Genomic DNA, 21,340 nt, shown 5'->3' on the forward strand with positions numbered 1-21,340 from the left:
ATTGGGGGACTCCGTCAAAGTTTGCTTCATGGTGACATCACTCTGGTTTTAGGAGGGGTCTTCTCGTATGTCTTGACAGTTTGACCTACAGCATGCAGAGCTGACTGCATGTGCTTTGTTTCTATGTTGAAATTTTTTGAAACTCAGGCTTGAACATTAAGATAGATAGTACTATACAACTTAACTTGTTTTAGGCACTTTTTACTGCTGGTAGTGCATGGGCTCTCTCGCTGTGTACTCTGGCTTCTTCCCACAGTCCAAAGATGTAGCTTATGGGGTTAGGTTAACTGGTGATTCAAAACTGCCCTTTGGTGTGAATGCAAATGCTTGTCCTTCCATGTTAGACTGGCGATCTGTCCAGGTTGTACTGCCCTATGGTAGCTGGTATAGGCCCCAAAACTGCTACCCCACAATCCTGATAAGGATAAGTGGAAGAGGATGGATGATTGCAAAGGAATCAGTTGTTAACTATTGTAGCCAGTATTTTTTTCAGAAGAAAACATTTCTTGAGTGGAAAGCCCCCCCCCCCCCCCCCCCCCCCACACACACACACACATGCAAATTAAAGACAGAAGCACAGGACTGCCCAGTACAGTTGCAAGAAGAGCACTTGGTCTAATCTTTGTGCCATCTTTTCTTTGTTGCAGGATCTTGATGAAGAAATGCCTCAGCAAGGCTCAGAAGCCATGCATTCTTCTTCAGTGCAAGATTTTGAAGAGGTAACATTGACCTAGGACAGATTTTAATGAATGTTTCTCATGCACGATGTGTACCTTACGCTATTTGCCGATAGTGAAATGGTCTATTCATCCTCTTGAGTGATGCATTTTTAGTAACTGTCAGATTACTGTTCTTTTGTCTTCATTCTCTATCTGTTACACACGAAGACTGAGACCAGCCAGATTCAGAAGACTGTGAGCTGCCTAAAGCCGCAACCAAACAGCTTTCCAAACAATGATCTGGACCTGAAACATCCAGAGCCTGAAAGGGTAAATATAATCCAGTGTACCACTTAATGAACTAATAATTTAATCTATCATCATTCTTTATGGATGCTGTGTGTGTGTGTGTGTTTGGCAGTCACCTGGGTGTGATGTGATTTACATGGACGAAGTTTATTAGTTGATATCTGCAACTGAATTGAAAACACACCTTTCCAACTGTCCAAAACAAATAAATGTTGCAATATTTTGCTAACAGTGTCACAATCATCGTCTGGTGTGCACAACAATATCATCTTTGGACAAGTGCATTCAGTGTGTGGGACCGGTTTCCTCCCTCAAGTGGCTTGGCTTTAAGTGCAAAGGTGAGACATTTAGTGAATAGGTACAGTGTATAGTAAAAAGCATTAATAGAGTTCAACAAGTTAAGACGTGCTGAAATGAACACTGCTCCCTTTTTAATTAATGGGTGGTCACGTCTAATTAAAGAAATGCAGTATTACCTCATTGGTGCAGGACCTTGTAAAAATGGTATACTTGGGATTGTCCTCAATTCCCCATTCCATAACATAAACTGCTCAAAATAATAAAGGGAACACTTAAACAATGCGATGTTACTCCAAGTCAGTCACACTTCTGTGAAATCAAACTGTTCACTTAGGAAGTAACACTGACAACCAGTTTCACATGCTGTTTTGCAAATAGAGTAGACAACAAGTGGAAATTATAGTCAATTCACCATAATAAAGGACTGGTTCTGCAGGTGGTGACCACAGACCACTTCTCAGCACCTATGCTTTCTGGCTGATGTTATGGTCACTTTTGAATGCTGGCGGTGATTTCATTTTAGTGGTAGCATGAGACAGTCTACAACCCACACAAGGGGCTCAGGTAGTGCAGCTCATCTAGCGTAGCACATCAATGTGAGCTGTGGCAAGAAGGTTTGCTGTGTCTGTTAGTGTAGTGTCCAGAGCATGGAGGTGCTACCTGGATGTGGAGTAGGCCATAGGAGGGCAACAACCCAGCAGCAGGACCGCTACCTCCACCTTTGTGCAAGGAGGAACAAGAGGAGCCCTGCAAAATGACCTCAAACAGGCCACAAATGTGCATCTGTCTGCTCAAATGGTCAGAAACTGACTTCATGAGGGTGACTTGAGGGTCCAGCATCCACAGGTGGGGATTGAGCTTGCAGTCCAACACCATGCAGGATGTTTGGCATTTGCCAGAAAACACAAAGTTTGGCAACTTCAGCACGGGCACCCTATGCTCCTCACAGCTGAAAGGAGGTTCAAACTGAGCACGTGACAGTCTGGAGATGCCGTGGGGAATGTTCTGCTGCCTGCAACATCCTCCAGCATGATCATATTGGCAGTGGGTCAGTAATGGTGAGGGGTGGCATTTCTGTGCCTGCCAGAGAGCCTGACTGTCATTGGGTAACAAGATGAGGTCCTCGGACCCTTTGTGAGACCACATGCTGGTGCATTTGGCCCTGGGGTCCACCTAATGCGAGACGACACTGGGCCTCATGTGGCTGGAGTATGTCAGCAGTTCCTCCATGACAAAGGCATTGATGCTATGGACTGGCCCGCCTGTTCCCCAGACCTGAATCCAATTGAGCACATCTGGGACATCATGTCTCACTCCATCCACCACAAACTGTCCAGGGGTTGGCAGATGCTTTAGTCCAGGTCTTGGAGGAGATCCTTCAGGAGACCATCCGCCACCTCATCCCGAGCATGCCCAGGCATTGTAGGGAAGTCGTACAGGCATCTGGAGGCCACACACATTCAACTACACACTTTCATGCCACTCAACTACCTAAAGAACAAAGTATTTAATAAGAATAATTCCTTCATTCACATCTGGGATGTCCTTTTTTGGGGGGGGGGAGGGGGATTAGCAGTGTATGTGTAGTCATTAAAATATCCTTAATGTGAACAGTTTTGTTTTTTTTTGTTTTTTCAGCATTTGACATTACTGCAATGCTTTGACAAAAAACTACTTCACTTAAATAGAACTGCAAAGCTAAATTAAGTCTATCAAAATGTGTTTCAGTTTGTTTAGGGGTCTGGCACAAATCTTGCCTTGCAAAATTGGCAAATCAGAATTGCCACCAGTCAACACAGGTGTGTATCCCATTCATATTTGGCTTGACTTTTTTTCAGTTTATTTTTTACCTGTCTAAAGTATTGATCAATTAAAAAAACTTTTGTTCTTACATTCCAGAAAGAAGAAATTTCTGAATATTCAGGGGAGGATGGATTGCCACATTCAGTTCTGGATCAAATATCAAGCGATGATGATGGCAACCACAGCATATCAGAAGAAGAATATGTGCCAGATTCAGAGTCATATGATGAAGATTCAGATGAAGACATCTCATTATTGCCAAGCACATCAAAAGGTCTGCTATGCCAAGATGACATCTCCAAAGCGCATGAACAATCAGATTCAATGAATTTAATCCACAACTTGACAAAGGACAAGCCACAAGATAAAAGTGAGCTTTGCGAAACTGAATCAGAAAAAATGACTTTAAGTAAAAGAAATTACTGCTATTTTTGTGGCAAACCACAAGCTAAAATTTCCCGCCACCTGAAAACGCACAAAACGGCTCCTGATGTTGTGCATGCATTTTCCCTGCCTAGAGACTCAAACGAGCGTAAAAGTCTGTTAGAGAAATTGAGAAATAAGGGAAATTTTAAGCATAATGCTGCAGTTTTGCATGGTGGAGTGGGACCACTGAAAGTGAAGAGAAGACCCAAGATTAAAGCAGTAGAGGGAAAGTTTGCTCATTGCTTTTATTGTCAAGGGATGTATGTTCGCAAGGATCTTTGGAGACATGTCCGCAGATGTCCTAACAAACCAAAAGATGACACGGATAAAGAACCTGGAAGAACCAAAGTACTCGGCCTGGCTTTAACTCTGGAGTCTCAGTGTTATCCGCAGGTGTCAAGTGGAGTCTGGAAGGTTCTTGCTGTTATGAAACAAGATGAGATTGCCTCAGCTGTGCGAAATGACTTTACTGTTATTCAGTTTGCCCAGTCCCTCTACAATAAACATGGACAAGACCCTACAAAGTATGATTATATACGACAGAAGCTTCGTGAAGCGGGACGTTTGTTGTTGTGTCTGCGCACAGAATTCTCAGTGCATAACATGGAAGAAGCTATTAAGCCTGCTAATTTCCAGAGAGTTGTGCAAGCAGTAAAGAAAGTTTCAGGTTTTGATGAAGAGACACTGTCATACAAAACTCCAAGCCTTGCGCTGAAACTGGGACATACACTGCATAAAATGTCTGACATTATCCATTGTCGTGCCCTCATGACAGAGGATGAAGCCCTAATCAAGTCCACTGATGCGTTCAAGAAGTTGTATGTCTCCAAATGGTCTGAGATGGTGTCTCACCGTGCCTTGAACACATTGAGTGAGGCAAAGTTTAACAAGCCATCAACATTGCCCTTTACAGAAGATGTTCGGATTCTCCATCACTACCTTCAAAAATCTGCAGAAAGTGCCTTTTGCAGCTTGGAGAACGAAGCCACAGCTCAGAATTATGCCCAACTTGCACAAGTTACACTCTCACAAATCATTGTGTTCAACCGAAGACGTTCTGGAGAGGTTTCAAAGATGCGCCTCAAAAGTTTTCTTGAAAGAGACAAAACAGCACTCCACACAGATGTTGCCATGGGGCTCTCAGAAATGGAACAGAGACTCTGTAACTATTTCTGTAGAATAGAAATAATGGGAAAAAGGGACAGAAATGTTCCAGTTCTGCTAACACCAAGCATGCTGGATGCTCTGTCACTACTGGTTAGTAGGAGGCCTGACTGTGGTATTTGTGCCACTAATATCTACCTCTTTGCAAGACCCCGATCAATGAGTCATTACAGAGGAATGGACTCCTTGCGTGTTCATGCACACCAGTGTGGAGCAAAGCAGCCTGAGTATCTAAGATCGACACAGCTCAGAAAACATGTTGCCACACTCTCACAAGTCCTTAATTTGAAAAACAACGAACTTGATCAGGTTGCAGATTTCCTGGGTCATGATATCCGCGTTCACCGCGAATTCTACAGATTACCAGTTCCCACAACACAGCTGGCCAAGATTTCCAAACTGCTTTTAACACTGGAAAAAGGACAACTTTCCCAGATCCAGGGGAAATCACTGGATGAGATCAAAATAGAAGGTTTGTATTGAAAGGAGCAAATATTAGGGCAGTAGTTGAATATTATGCTTTATCAACCGAATTAAAACCTAAAAGCACAGACCATTCTGTTAAATGTCCATGATTTAAGGTTCTTGAAGTCTATTGTTTCATCACTTTGCAACATTTGGCAAACTGCAGAGTGGTGGCCTTAAATAGTAAAACTATGTACTATAATTTCCAGTATTTGTTCTGTATTTTGTCATATCTCGTTGTTAATGTGAGGTTTTTGGGGGGTTTGTGTTTGGTTTTTTGGGGGGGTTTTCCCACAATTTCTCAGATGAAATTGCATTAAGTGATGCTGAAACAAAGGACAGTGAGAGTGAATCAGATGATGATGACACAGCACTCACAATGTTGGCGTGTGGCACCAGTGAGCCTGTACATGCAGTAGCTGATTCCACAAACACAGCGCAGCTCCAAGACACTGTAGATTGTGGTAAGTTACCACTAGCTTGGTTTCTGTGGATAAAATGTTTGTTACAAATATTAAAACTTAATCAAATTGTGTAATCAGCAGATGAAGGACCACTCACAATGCCTGCAGCAAGTGAGACTGCTGCTCCCTCTGAAGGTAAGGGGTGCAGTTGGTTCTCTAAGCTTATTATTGTTTCATCACTTTGCAACATATGGCAAACTGCAGAGTGGTGGCAAAAAGTCACTTGGATGAGTGACAAAATGTTTCTCCCACTGAAAACGCTACGTCCAGATTAACAGAATCAACGTTTTGGGATTTACTTACCTGGATGATTGAGCATGCATCAAGAGACTTTTATTCAACTTTTTATTCAGTCTTTTATTCACAGCGGAACACTAAATGTCTCATTTTAGAAATTTGATAAATTTTCAAAGAGAATTTTAGCTCGTTTTGATATTGATGGTAGCAACACATTTCAGAAGTTAGTACAGGGTAGCATCCATTCTTTTAACCACCAAATGTTTTTTGTTTTTTTTGTTTGGTTTTTTGTTTGTTTTAACTACTACTACTTTATATATCTTCCAGAGAAAAATGCTGCTCAATCCCACAATTCCCGAAGAGCTCCCAAAAACATGTGGTCCAAGGCTGAGGTTGCTGCAGTGATGAGGCATTTTAAAGACCACATAAACGAAGGGAAACTAGCCACCAAAAATGAATGCAGTCATTGCAAATTGGTAGAAGATCCGGTGTTGGCAGGAAGAACAGTTCAAAACATAAGAGATTTTGTAAGAAACAGAGGATTAACTGCAAAAAGGCAGAAAAAAATGAACTAAAATAACTGTTTAGAGAGCTGTGGTTTTACATCTTGGTCAGATTGCCAATTGTTGTTAACACTGATGTTCTGTTTAAAGAAAAAAAAGTTCTTGTTAAATACAGAAGTAGTTTGTATTTCATAATTTTTACATTTAATTTATTTAGGGTTTTTTTTGACGGGTTATATTTAAAATAAAAAATTATAAATGCATATTTTCTCCCCTTAATATTTACCTTTAAACTATTAAAATTCATTTTAAATGTTTTTAATTTTTCTGTTTTCTATATTTTTATATTTCTGTGGGAAGCGTGGGCATTTTTGTCCATAGATTTCTTTTTTTATTTATGGTTAAAATTAATGTTCAGATCCAAGAACACTAATAAAATGATGTTCCAGTAATCCTGTGTCCTGTCAGATGTGTATTCATGGTAATGATGAGCTATTTACATATTACATCATTGTCCCTTTAAAGACCCAATATTGTTTTTTTTGGACCTCATAAAACACATTGTTGTCAAGTGGACAATGTCTCCAGAAAACACAATAGAGTCTGGTTGGTGTGTATCAGTGTATCTAGACTTCTATAGGGAGTGTATGAGGTCTGAAGTGACCCAAATTTTTTTCAGATTTTTTCGAACACTTTAACCTCGCTCCCTTGGCTCTAAGTCCTTTCAAAAGGGTAGTCCACTTAAACCACCACCGGGCGGATTGACGTAGTATAGTCCCGCCATACCACATAGACCCGTATGTGTGTGTGTGTGTGTGTGTGTGTGTGTGTGTGTGTGTGCCATACAAAGAATAGAATTTTATTTCTTATTTTATTTCTACTGAACATAGCACTAAATGTATATATGCATTAAAAATCAACAGACTCAAATAAAGAAAAATGTTTTAGCAGTTTGGTTTGAATTTCTGTGCCAGTTTTTGCAAACCTGCCAGCATTTTTGATATATGACTCATAGTCATGGCTACATTATAACATATAAACTCAGCACTCAAGGGTTCGACCACACCCTCAGATTATTGAGTTTTGGTCACAGCTACACAACTGTAGAGTGTTGTGCGTGTTTCTTGCTTGGCTGTGATGCTCATGATGTCTGTCCATGTATTTACAGAACTATCTGCAGAACAGATGTTCATAAGCATTTCATTTGACTCAAGAGGGGAAACACTACCCACAACACTATCAAGGTTGTGTTCTCATTCGCTCTTGTATATTTCTAGTACTGTATATAAATACGAATCTAAGGAGACAGCATAACTCGTCAACATATTTCCATAGCATATTATAAACAAAATACTCTTTGACTATAGAAAATTAGTATTGTTCAGATTCTTGTGTTGGTTAACCAGTTCTCTAATGGCCTGTCATAGTTCACAGTTTGAAGGTTATCAGTCAAAGTCAGAGAATCACAGAGCAGAATGTAACAATGTTACTGGTGTTGTTTTCACCTTTGACATCCACACCTTGGAAAAACTTTATCTGCTGCAGCAGGAAAAACCACAAATGTCCATCCACCTGTTTACCAGTGGGAAGATCTTTCAAACCTTCAGTCATGCATCAAAATGGCGTGTCAGAACACATCCACTTTTGAATGCATCCTTACGTGATCGGGTTTTACTGACTTAAAAGCATGAGATAAATGACTCCCTACTCACAAAGACATTCCCCTTTAAGGAATATCAGTGTCATGGTTTCAGCTGTGTAATGCATTGCTTTATCTCCATATTAAGTATCTTTATCTAGTATCTGAACAAATAATATATTGAAAGATGGGTACAATATGACCACTCACTGGCATCATGGGTAGCATGATCCCATTGTAGTTTTTACTCAGTTTTCTCAGGTGGAAAATACCCAGTTGCTACAGGCTATACAGATACCTAAGCAGCACATATTTGGGGAAATAATAAGTCTTGCAGCACGTTAAAGGAAAAGAATACAATTCTGTGAATCACTAAAAAAGTAGTGAGACACTGTATAAATATGTGAGCTGTGGAGGTGCTGGCAGGTGAGTTTTCCCCTCCGCATGATGGCTCCATGTAGGTTACTGATATCCCAAGTCCCAGCCCTTTCCCTCGGTGATAGTTAATTACACTGGATAAATCCATCGGCAATTTGTCAGGCTGTTTCAGTATTCCCACCCAACCCACCCACCCAAGACCAGCCACTTCCCTCCTCTCTTATTCCTCATTCTAAGCTTATGTAATGAATCACTAATCACTCAGTCCCTGATGAACATCCCCAGCCTATTGTCTCTTAATTACCCCATTTGAGAGGCAACAACACAGGCAAGCAGGGGGCGGGCAGTCAAATAAAAATAAGGAATATAATGCGTGTAAAATAGTTTGTGCTCAAAAGCCTGAACATCGTTGTGTGTGTGGATGAGGGCAGTGTATTTACTGTCAGGTGGTGAATTATGTATGTCACCGTGTTTCTGTTCATGTACCTGAGAGAGCGAGCGGGACATTGAAAGCCCCCCGGCTGTCGTGGTTTATGTACATAGAGCCAGAACTGGCTTGCTCTCAATCTTTGCTCGGCTCTGTGACCGCCGGGCTCCAAATGGTCCTCTTGTGGAGCATCTTGGCTGTGGCAGAAAATGGAGCCTCTAACTCACAGTCATTTGCAGATGCGACACTTGGGATTCGAAGCGAGTTGCCACAGAGCAAAGATAGAAATTGGAACTGGCAGCAGACATGAAATGGGGTCAGGGGATTTGCCCCCGACACCCTCTCACACACACACACACACACACACACACACACATATATATGTCCGTATACGTATATATATATATATATATATATATATATATGTATATATATATATATATATATAAATAATGAAGATGTAAGTTTCAGGAATTCATGAGTAGCCAGTTCAATGATGTTGCAGATAAACTAAAAAACGGGCTTTGAATCAAAATATTAATTTGTTGCTGTATTTTAGTGTCTGCTAAAGAATCCATACACATTGAATGAAATACATTCTCTCTGACTTCGGTTCTTAAAAGTAAAGACTTCATGGTTGAAACACCCAGTCGGTGTGATGGAGCTGGGGGGTTTAAGCAGTGTGTGAGGCGGGAAAGAGAAATTCCCATACTCCCTTTTCGCAGTCTGAGAAAAGCGCAAAAGAATAGGTTCAAGATCACACAGTTGTCGCTTGTTTACATCAACCGAGCAAACCGAGAACAAATTTTTATAGCGTCCCCATCTGACAGGTGTCCCCTGCCAAGTACTCTTAATAGTTAAGGTTTTTGCATTTAATCTCGCTAATTTCAACATATCCCTCTAAGGATCTTAAAGCTTAACTTTCGAAAAGAAAAAACCCTGTACAGCCCTTTTTGGAATCCTGGTGTCTGTTTTTTGTCAGTCTTTTAGTGAAAGCCTGTCAAAAATGGTTAGCTTCTCCAGTGAAACTACTTCTTTGCATCTTAGCTCCCGGTCTTGCCCTGTGTCTGCACAATTTCTTTCTATCCTCTTGTTTCTCTCCTTTTGTTTAGATAAAGCGAGGGATTAGGAAAGATTTGCCCCCATAAAGCAGTGGTTTGATGGGCTTTTATCCCACCATGTTGCTAAAGCTGTGTAGCCCCTGGATTAGGTCTTGACAATAGGAACCCTTGTGCTGGGCCGCAGCCTGAGGGGCACAACCAAAGACCAGTTCTGAGAAAGAGGGAGGAAACAAACCTGCCAACCTCGATATGTCAAGTCTGCCACAGAAACCGTTCAGAGGAGCGGCCCTGGCTGCTGCATGGTGCGCCGCATCTACAGGATCATACAAGGATAAACAATAGAGTGAACAACTTGTGGTCAGCCTCACATGTGGAGAATAACTATGTCTCTATCTCAGTGCTCTCTGTTCACCTCACTTTGGTTTCTACCAAAGTGCTTAATGTAGAAAGTTTCAGATGCATGCTCCACTCTGGGGAGATTTTTATAGATATTGTGGAGTATTTTAAAAATAGCTCTTAAGTGATGGCACTTAAGTCAGCATCAGGTGGGCCTGAAGGCTGTTTTGAAAGTGAAATCTGAAGGTTGTGGAGTTAGAAGAAGTGAGGTTAACACAACCACATCGCTAACTGGTCGAATCTGCAGGCTTGAGGCTACATCGTGAGCTGCTGGGGTAACACACCCGAGTCTCTGACTGAGCTTTTGGTGTTTGAGTTGCATTAGATAACATAGAAAAATGACAGTTGCATTGAATGTATGTGTATTTTTTCTTTCTTTTACTATCTCATATTAATATTGTGTCAGTGTATAGAGAGTGCAGAGTACTCTATAAAACGGTACACTAATAATAATTTTACATAAACAGCTGATTTGACAACTGTGTGTATTATGAAAAGAGTTGGCGATAAAAGGGGCGAGTAAGTCACCAGTGTTTACAGCAGATCTATTAGACTCACACTATGTAGGCTATGTGGTAAGCAACAGGCAGCTGTCAGACAAATTAGTGATGAGCACTGACAATTTAGCATTTGTAACATTGCAAGTTAATAAATGCAAAAAGGTGTAAGTTATGTGTTGACATGACGAAATAAAAGGCAGTTAGTGCAGTTTTAAATGTGATGCTTTGCTTTGCTTTTGTCGCACAGAAAGCTGTTTACTTTTAAAATAAGTGTTTTAATACATGAAGTCTGGAAACAAAGTCTATGGAGCTGGAGATTTGTCCATTTAAATCAGGTATTCAACACATATGAGGACGGTCTTAAAGGTGAACGCCCTGCTAATACACAGCTGGAGAATTGCTAATGGCAAGTTGCTTTGTTACTCCAGTCACACAAGTCCCATGGAAGCAGTCAATTCTAAACGATACATCAAAATGATTAATTTTACCCAAATGAGCACAAGCTAACCTTGACTAAGAGCATGTGCCGGCCAGAGCAGCTGGTTTGAAACCTAATATATTCATGAAGTTAAAGAAAACCTAATGACAAAAGTTAATGGGCTCTGAAGGCTGAAGGCATCAACTTTCTCCTGGAGTTGATGTAAAATGCCACTTGGAAGTATAGGGAGCCATTTGAGGAGAAGAAATTACAAACACTCATGCGTTATAAACCTGATTAAAAACTGAAGATGATTTATAAATCGCTGCTGCTTCCTCGGCTGAGCGTTGATTCAGGCTGCCAAAGTCCTGATGCAGGGATAAAGTTTTGAGGCGCGAGGATGATTGAGAGCAAAGGCGATAACTCAGATCTGAGGAGAGGCTTTAACATGATAAAGCCTGAATGCAGCCAGAGTGCAGAGAACAATGAGTGTGCTGATAAAATCCACAGAAATCTGAGATGAATTTGGGGTTTAGAAAGTTAGCCTGGGGTGAACAGTGCTCAGATCCTGAAGGTGAGCAGGATGAGAAGTGTGGTTTGAAAATGGTAAATGACGAGGGGTGAACTACGGGTTTTATTCAGAATAATCTTTATCATTAGGCCTCAAAAACAGCAGTGAGGTTCTGCAAGGGATAACAAATTTGGAACTACTGATTTTTTCTCTAAACGTCAATGATTTGCAAATCAATTGACTGATAAATCGTAATATTTTGATAGTTTTTATATTTTACAGTTTTAGATGGTTGAGAACCGAATAAACTTGAGTGAACATTTAAACAAGCAATGGTGACACCAGTGGGACTGGTGATGTTTTGCTCAGAAAAGCAGACATTATATTCACTAAAGGTAAATCAGTATACATAATAATGATAATAATGCATTATTAATAATCCCATTAGTCATGTTTCAAATGACCTGTTTTATCCACATCTGAAATTTAGATTAGATGTTATTAAACCGTTTGAATGAAACAAACATTTTCTCATTATAAATGTCAAACATTCTCTCCCCTTATCACAAGCTCTTAATGATAGACCAGTAAGAAAGGTAAACAAATTCATATACATTTAATTTGTTCATAAATTGCTCTGTTACACCACATACAATAGACACACTGTTGGGATTTAATCCAGACATGCCTGTCCAAATCGTCTTTTAGGCACCAGAAGTCGAATACTTTTAAAAACTGAGATTATGCCTATTATTTTGACTTAAATTAAAAAAAAACATCACCTGAAAATGTGACATCCCAGAGTCCAGAGTCATGAAGAGCCTCAGCGAGTGTGAGCCCTGAGCTCAACATCATGATTCTGTCCAACATTAAAGAAATAAACAGAAGACAGAGGAACTGGGGCAAGTTCTGCAACATGCTAATAAGAACCCAGACTCACCTCTTCTAAGGGAAAGGGCTGATCTCACCGAATACTACTTTAAAACTGTTTTTCACTCCTTTTTCTTAATTGATAAATAAGCTTATAATTTATAATAGCTACATAACGACTATTAATAACAATATTTTGAAAGCATCTTCACTTTTAGGAAGATTACATTTTAAAAGATTACATCTATAATTTGTCTAAATGTTATTTTACAAGTTAAAACCAATTCTGTAAATCACAGTGAGTTTATTGTCCATTCAATCCCTGCGTGGGAGGGGCTGCTGCTCCACTGGCCTAATATCACTCTAATAGCAGGCCCTCTTGACACTTGCGCTAAAACCCTCAGCCATGCTGGACATTAGCCCGCATTATACGTTCCGTAAAAAAGCTGATTTGAGGAAGAGCAGCTGAGAGGAATTCCTTCTCGCTTTAATTGCTTTAGAAACGGTTCCCACAAAGAGACACTGGACAGATTTACCTCCAGTTTAAGTTCTTATTTTCATCGGTTCACAAGTTAATCCGATTTTTCTTCTCCTCTCTGCCCAAATGCTCTCCGGCAAAAAAAGGCATAGGACAAAACATAGCTTCGGAGTATATATATATATATATATATATATATATATATATATATATATATATATATATATGAAATCGGAACTTATGTTTAGCTAACAGGTTTTTAAGACCCATGTGCGCAGTGAAACCCACTTGTTGCTATAAATCGTTGATTTTCATTGTTGCTTTTTCATATTCTGCACTTTCTCGATTAAGCTCTATAAGACACCGACCTTAGCTCAACAACATGAAAAATCTAAAGAGGGACTTTGATCTTTGCTCAAACGCGCTGACGTGAGCTATAAGGCGCATACAGCCTGTTTTCAGACGTCTAAAGTTCTATGAGTGAAGGTGAGCAAAGATCAAATTTAGGATTTTAACCCCCTCCCAGCCCACCTTCGTCTTTCTCCCTCACTCTCGGAGAAAATTCAACAAAATATGCAAGCTTTACATTAAAAGGCTACTTTCGCTGCCCTTAATTCCAGCCTAAACGGTTTTTCCTCGGAAGAAGAAATCTTTTCTAAAAACCTTGAAGAAGAAGAGAGGGGCATTATTGTTTTAATCCTCTTACCAGCAGTCATTTTAAGACATTTTTTGGAGGGTGAAATGGCGTCTTGTCTACCCAATCCTAACCTAAATCCCTCGGGGCCGGGGAGCTGCTGGAGGCAGTGCAGCCCAGCCCGCATCTCTCCATCTCAGCTGCATTCCGACCAAAAAATGTAGTCATTGCCAGGCAGCAGGAAAATAAAATTAATGCACGGAATTAACCTGAAAGTCGCTGTAGTCACTGCAAGAGGGTAGCAAAGGCCAGTAGCTTCTCGTCATTTGCATATCATTTCATTAAGACCCGTGTGATTAACGTTCCCCCCTTCCTTTTGCTGATTTTTATGAGTTTCATCTAAATCAGCTCATATTTCTTACAAACATTAAAGATCATGTGAAGCAAATGTTTACTTTCTAGATTATCTCGGATTTGTTTTCATTATTTTGTTTTCTAAAAGGTTGTTTGGAGCTAAAAATCAATCCAGAAAGCATCACTGACAGGCAAACAAACGGAAGCTTTAATGGACTTTTTTATTTTTGTATTTTCTCTGTAGTGGATTAAGTAATTTTCTAAAAAATTTTTTTTTAATAAAGCAGCATGAAACATACTAAAATTAAAAGTAAAGAATGGCAACTGAGAATTAGAAATGAAAACAAGTACAGGTTCCCATTTGAAGTGGGTTTAAGCGCTTACTCAGCAACAAATTCTCAGAATAACCCTGTAATGTTGAAATTATGAAATCAAACTCACGCTGTCGCGTAATTTTCTCTTTACATTTGTACAAAACAACTTTAAGTTATCAAGATGAAACTTCGTCAGCCTGCAAAAAGCAACACGCATTTCATCATCACGGTCACCTGCGAGCGATATGCTTAAAACAAGGAGGACCTATAATAATAATGATCATAATAATAGTAATAATAATTGTCCAATGTGACAGAACGTGTTAAAACAAGTACAGCGGCACCTCGGTGCAGCACTCACCCACAAAGTGAGGTGTATAGAAGAGAGGTGGGGCGGGTGGATGAGGAAAGCGACGTGATTGGCACAGAGAGGAAAGCGTCTGGGCGCCCCGGTGACCCCACCCGGAGCGCTTTAAAGGCCGATAGATGGCAGCTCGGCATCCTCCCTCAAGCAGAGAAGCGAGCCGGTGCACGGAGCGGACAGACCGGAATATTCTCAGGATATCTGGCTGAATGAAAAACTGTAATGAACTGAATAAGATGATCAACCACCTGGGGATTTTAGAGCAGAAGATTTGAAAGGCGAATATTCGGCTGAGAAATTTCTATAAGACAGAGAGGTAAGAAGTTTGCTGAACGCAAGTTGGGCATTACAGATCATTTTCCTACAGGTTTTAGATTTTAAACTACACAAACGTTTAAACTAAAACTGTTTTAGCCTTGTCTCTTCTGTTTTTGTCTTCGCTTACATCGTGTTCCAAACTTCCTGATAGAAATGATTCCCAAAGTGCAGCGATCTCGAGGTGTCCAAAATAAACAGTGGCAGCGGTCAATAACAGCACGTGTTTGCTCGGTTTCCCTTTATTTTTGACTGTAAAATAACACGCAGTGTTATAGGATTTGTCAGAAGATCCCTCGGTTCCTCTCGGTGTGTTACTCCATGTTGTTAATTTTCCGTAGGTTAATGATTCCCATTCGCTCTCTCTGCCTTTTCAGTTTGTAAATGGTGATGGATTGACGCCACGCATACAGAACTACGGCCCCAAGGCACTCTTTAGTAAATGCAGTATAACTCATAAATCCACGGCAATTAGCATAATTAGACTTAAATCAGAGCCCGAGGCATCGTGACATTGTCCTGAAAGAAGAGCATTATGTTGAATTTTTAAGCTGTAGATGTGGGGGGAAACTAGCAGATTACATACTTCCAGCCAGAGGCTCATTTAGCAAAATAATGCAATGAAACAGACAAAAAGAAAAAGAAAATTAAAAGCGAAAGAAAATTTTGTATTAGTTACACGGTTTCCTCTCAAACAGTGATTTATACACACACACACACGCCCACCGGGGCCCACGTTTCACGTGTCAGGCCTGATGATAAATTAATAGTCCTGTATAGTTGAAACCTATTTGCACCCACATTAAACAGGAGTCCAACCGGGGATCTTGTGCATATTTCACCGCAGACCTGTCACACGTCGCCGTCAGCCTCTAGGCGCTTGGAACCGGCCTGGGACCCGCCGCAGATTGAAATAAACGGCTCCCACTCGAGGCGAACTCACAGGGAGCAAAGTAAATATTTTCCCGCTATTCTGCCGGTGCAGACTGCAGAGGTTTGGCAGCGATTACCGTGAACTGCGAGCGCGCAAAAATAAATCTTTAAAATATTAATAACAATAATAATCATGATTAAAATATATTCAGTGTAAAAGCTCATTTTAAACCCAGACCGTGGATAAAAAATACTGAAGATAATTTTCACTGGAATATTTTTGGATATAAATTAAACCACTTTAATTTATAATAATAATAATAATAATTATTATTATTATTACTATACAGACTTGTATAAAAATAATAATAATAATAATAATAATACATGCCTGCATTATAATTCAGTAATAATGATTTTACAGAACTGTATTACAATACTAATAATAATAAGGTAAAATCACCACAAAAAGCCACAGAATAATGCAACAATCCAAAAAAGCCGATATTGAAAATTCTACTTTATACACTACTTTAAAAATACATTTGATCTGAAACAACACTTTATATTAGCAAAATACAAAGCAGATTATTAGCAATGAGATCAATGGAGAATCTATTTTACGACTTTTCTCAACACTAAATTGAACAAAAAGTGTTTGGTGCTGGGGTCTTTAATCAAATGTAATATAAAAGTTATCGATTTTCTAGTTTCCATGTTTTTGATGATATTTTTGACTAAATTGATTTAGTTTCTTTCAGTTTTTCGTTTTACTTTGCTACATTTGTGCGGATCTGACGACACACATGAAAGTTCTTTGAAAATTCTAACTGTATATTAACTCATAAATCATTATCAGTTATTCGCTTTGTTATCCTTTTATAAAATGAACCATCTTCCCTTTGGCGGGAGTCTAAAGCTTGTCTTTCACCTGTTGCCATTTAATTTTCTCCTCTCGGAACAAAGACGCACACAAAAATAAAAAATAAGAAATGGCCTCCTGGAGCTTAAACTTTTCTTTAGAAGTAAGTTTGTTTGTTCCGAGGCCTGAAACTCACAGCAGCTTGTGACTCTTCAGTCAGGTCGCCGGTCATGCAGCACTACGGAGTGAACGGCTACTCTCTGCACGCCATGAATTCACTGAGCGCCATGTACAACCTTCACCAGCAGGCGGCGCAGCAAGCACAGCACGCGCCTGACTACAGGCCCTCGGTGCACGCGCTCACTCTCGCGGAGAGACTGGCTGGTAAGACTCAGTTGCTCATTTTCTATCCCAAATTGTCACTTCCTCCCGTTCTCAGTTAAGTTATTATATTTATGTGACCCTGGCACGTGAAGGTGCTCGCGTGAACGTTTAGCTTGTCCCTAAATTAAACTGGTCATGTTTCTTGTTTCTCAACGGCTGTACATTTCAAGACATTATCCTTGAGGCCCGCTATGGCTCCCAGCACCGAAAGCAGCGGCGCAGTCGGACAGCGTTCACCGCCCAGCAGCTGGAAGCTCTGGAGAAAACCTTCCAGAAGACGCACTACCCTGACGTGGTGATGCGTGAACGCCTGGCCATGTGCACCAACCTGCCCGAGGCACGTGTGCAGGTAAAAAAACAAACCCAAAATTCATTTGTCTAGCAGTCTCGTTTCGCTATTAAAAATGTGAAATAACGCAGTCACGTGATATGAATGGTCGTTTTTCGCTGTTTACGAGCCGATACTGTGCTCTTTCAGACTCACTATCCTATAAGGATAGTCTTACGTTTGTTTTCTTATACAGTGCACTGCTTTTCACCTCTGTTTGAAACTCTGGCATACTCAGATTTAGCCTTTTGTATCTTTTAAAGCCCACCTGCCAAGAGGCTCCCTGATTAGTCAGGTGGGTGCGCAAAAAAAGTGTTCGTTTCGTAGTTTTTCTCTTGGTAAAAAGCCACGTAAAAGATCTTTTTAAGATCATGCTTTAACCATAATTAGACCTAGACCAGAAGCTTCTGCAGAAGTAAATGTTTTAAGAAATGCACAGCGTTCAGTCACTTTTAAGGCAAAACTATCACAGATCAAGGCAAAAGCAGTTCATTAAATATCAGAAAACATATCAAGGTATTCTAATAAGAGTCTTGTAAGACTACAGTTTTTCATTGGCGTGACGTTCTAGACCCTGCAAAATCTAAAAATAAAAATGAAATTGGGGAAATGGCCTGCTGTTTTCATTATTTACACACCTGCTTGAAAGACTGACTGGATCCTTTTCATTAAAATTGTACAACAGGACATTTGCATTGGTAGACGATGAATTTCCTGAGGCTCAGTTTAGTTTTTCACATGTGCACCACATCAGGGGTTTTTGTCCAAAGAGCCATGGTAGCCATACTAAATTTTTACAACACACAAGAAGAAGAATATTAGAATATTAACTTTTAATGTATTTTTACTCTTTTACTCAGGCACTTATCTATTTTTCTATCTGCCAGGTTTGGTTCAAGAACCGTCGGGCCAAGTTTCGTAAGAAGCAGCGCAGCTTGCAAAAGGAGCAGCTCCAGAAACAGAAAGAAACTCAAGGAGCTGCCGAAGGTGCTACAGAGGACTCCAAGAATGATCTCACTACTGCCACTACCCTGGCTCCTGAGACTCGCACTCCTCCTCCTCCCTCCTCCTCTTCATCCTCTCACTCAGAGACAGAGAGGCAGGCAGCAGCACGGCCCCAGCCTGGCGAGATGAGCGTGGAAGTAAACGTCACCTCCCCTGAACCATCAGACAGCGAGTCAGCAGCAGAAGATAATGCTGACAGAGAGGAGGACGAAATAAGAGGAGAGACGAGGGTGAAACTCAGGGAGGAGATTCAGGGGGAGGGGGTACTGCCGACAGGGAGCAGCTCCCCATCCTGTAAACGGCTGAGTCCAAGCTCAGGTAAAAAAAACAAACATATTCAGTTTGTCTTTCTTTTGTAGTCTCTAATCAATTACTTTATTTTAGAAATCCATCCATGTGCGAGATAGTTTTATAGAATTCATTCAAATGGACGGTATATACAGAAGTTATCCATGCAAAAGGTGCGTCAAAACATACTGAAGTCCTCCTTCTCGCTTCCTGTCTTCCAGATTCTCCTTTGAGCTCCCCCGCCTTGCCCTCCTCCAGCAGTGTAAGCAGTGGTCTAGCGCAGAGCAACTCCTACGCTTCGTCTCCTCTCAGTCTCTTTCGCCTGCAGGAGCAGTTTCGGCAACACATGGCGGCCACCAACAACCTGGTGCACTACCCATCGTTTGACATGAGCACGCCGTCCAGTCTGCCCTACCTGGGCATGAACGTTAACATGCCTTCCCCACTGGGGTCGCTGCCCTGCCAGTCCTACTACCAGACCCTGTCGCAGGCTCAGCAGGTATGGAACAACCCACTGTTGCAGGCAGCGCCGGGCAACCTCCCAGGAAGCCTCAACAGCAAGACCACCAGCATCGAAAACCTCCGTCTGAGGGCCAAGCAGCATGCGGCCTCGCTGGGATTGGATACACTCCCCAACTGAAGCTTGGCTGCTCGTTGTACGTGCTTGGCCTCTAGGTCAGGGACTACGCTACAGAATGGAGGCCTGCACAGGAGGTGACCTAACAACACCTCCTCCTGACCTCTCATGAACCAGCAAAAGAACTGTGTGTCCACCCAGAATTCAGAATTACCTCCAAAACCGCAGTAGAACCCTCTCCAGTTTAATGTCAAGATTATTTGCTCTTCAGATGTTGTAATGAGAATCACAAAGTCTGCCCACATTTCAAATTTGTGCTCATGCAAATTAATTGCACAGCTGAGATTTTTTGTTTGCTCTTTTGTCGATTTTAAATAAACCCAGTTTCAAAGTATTTGTAAGTACACACCAAAAGAGCATAAAGCATGTTTTAGGGGCTCTCCTTTAACTGAGTGCCAGGGTTGTCAGTTCATGTATTGCCCTTATCCTCAACACCATCATTTGAGCATGCGGCTCACTGCTGGGAGCACACGGAAACACAAAGAACATCTCTGCTGGATAGACCGAAGAGAAAATACGATTATGACAAGAACTCAACGGACTTAATGAAAATCCCACCTGGACTGAAGCTGTGACTGAACAGCACTGTTTAGCACTTGCTTGCATTTGACACCACCTGGTCAATAGAATCAGGAAGTTCTAATGCCAGCTGTTCACTATGATTTAAGCTTCTTCTATAAAGTCACTGCAGGAAGGCTTGAACTCCAGAGCTGTCAGTCTCATTCCAGGACAGATATGAAAGATATATATATAAAAAAATCTTATAATCCTACAAGAACTCGAACTATGCATGCTTGTACCCCACTGAAGCATGGCTTATAGCCACATGACATAGTTGACATGGCATTGGCAGCAGGGTAAAGTTCTGATATCAAATTGGTTACTATAATCTCACAACCAAATACATTTTTCTTGATAGATGACTTTCACAGTCAGAGCTTTCAGGTCAGCTTTCAAGAATCCATTGAGCATTGTAAATATCCTTCAGTATTTGTCCACCTTCCTGAGTAAGGAATACCTCCATGTCTCTTCTTTTTAAAGGATTTAACAGGAAGTAGCCCATGTATTTTCCAGTTTTGGCTTTAAGCAAAGGACCTAACCGAGAAAATGAAGCAAAGAGGAGAATCTGCAGATGAGGCACAGTTAAAAATAATTTCGCACCGCCAACATTTATTTTTGTCAGACTGAACTCACCACTTTTCCTGAGCCGGTGGCTTCAGCAGAAAAATGCACAGGCCAGTTGTCTATGTATTATATGACTGTACATTGAAAACATGTATTTCTCATTTGTTTTAAATGTGAGTAATTTATCTGTTCAATGCAAGGGAATAAATCAAAACATAAGAATGACTTATGTTCACAGCATGAAAATGTCTGTCTGTATTTTTTCATTAACACTTTCAAACCAGCTATTTATTAGGTAATTAAGTATTTATTAAGAAAATGTGACATTGAGAAAAAATCAACTTCTTCATAAAATACATGATAAAACTCTTGTGGGATGAGTTGAAGGAAGTTAGCCAAAAGGTGAGCCTGAAGAAGACCAGGAAAGCCATTTACTTTCTAACCAGGATATTGAACCAGTTACCGTGCCCTCTCACAGACATTACTTTCCAATGAGAATAAGTTGGCAACAAAACAAGGGTGGGCTTGGCTTAGATTGTGTAGACCAGAGAAAGTCTAGCTCATAATAAATGGTTTAAAATTTCAGAAAACTTACCTTCACTTTTTTATAGTAAAAATTTAATTTTAGTTCCTGTTTTATTGAAGACACCTTGATGATCCATAAATAATTTATCCACAGGGTTCATGCTGAGGTTTACACACCAGATAGGGGAGAACCTGCCACTTGTTCACTCACTGCAGAAGATTTAATCCCAAATGAAATGACTGAAGCACAGTGTCAGGCCCTAAAGAGTCTCCCAATCCACCATCCACCCACCCACTCCTCATACGCTCTCTTTCGCTGCTTCC

General features: G+C 40.7%; 2 protein-coding genes across 4 annotated transcripts; both read left to right on the top strand.

Annotated features, from left to right (window-relative positions):
• Positions 1–891: 891 nt before the first annotated feature.
• On the top strand, positions 892–6,782 carry LOC146679969 (uncharacterized). Of its 3 annotated transcripts, none has more exons than XM_085448846.1 (7): positions 892–989; positions 1,201–1,306; positions 2,997–3,067; positions 3,168–5,133; positions 5,432–5,590; positions 5,669–5,725; positions 6,155–6,782. In XM_085448846.1, the coding sequence occupies exons 4-7, from the start codon at positions 3,396–3,398 to the stop codon at positions 6,400–6,402; spliced, it is 2,202 nt and encodes a 733-aa protein (XP_085304972.1). In that variant the 5' UTR covers positions 892–989; positions 1,201–1,306; positions 2,997–3,067; positions 3,168–3,395; the 3' UTR covers positions 6,403–6,782. The 3 variants fall into 3 exon arrangements, with proteins under 3 accessions (XP_085304972.1, XP_085304974.1, XP_085304973.1); XM_085448848.1 differs by having other exon boundaries at positions 5,672–5,725; XM_085448847.1 differs by lacking the exons at positions 892–989; positions 1,201–1,306 and having other exon boundaries at positions 2,911–3,067.
• Positions 6,783–14,799: 8,017 nt separating this feature from the next.
• LOC146679970 (diencephalon/mesencephalon homeobox protein 1-A-like) lies at positions 14,800–20,731 on the top strand. Its single transcript, XM_085448922.1, has 5 exons — positions 14,800–14,990; positions 16,941–17,108; positions 17,279–17,457; positions 18,324–18,759; positions 18,951–20,731. The coding sequence occupies exons 2-5, from the start codon at positions 16,955–16,957 to the stop codon at positions 19,367–19,369; spliced, it is 1,188 nt and encodes a 395-aa protein (XP_085305048.1). The 5' UTR covers positions 14,800–14,990; positions 16,941–16,954; the 3' UTR covers positions 19,370–20,731.
• Positions 20,732–21,340: the final 609 nt, after the last annotated feature.

This window comes from Copadichromis virginalis, linkage group LG23 (genome assembly GCF_057382275.1).
Source record: "Copadichromis virginalis isolate Kocher_CV1m ecotype Utaka linkage group LG23, C_Virginalis_male_GT1.1, whole genome shotgun sequence".
NCBI lineage: Eukaryota > Metazoa > Chordata > Actinopteri > Cichliformes > Cichlidae > Copadichromis > Copadichromis virginalis.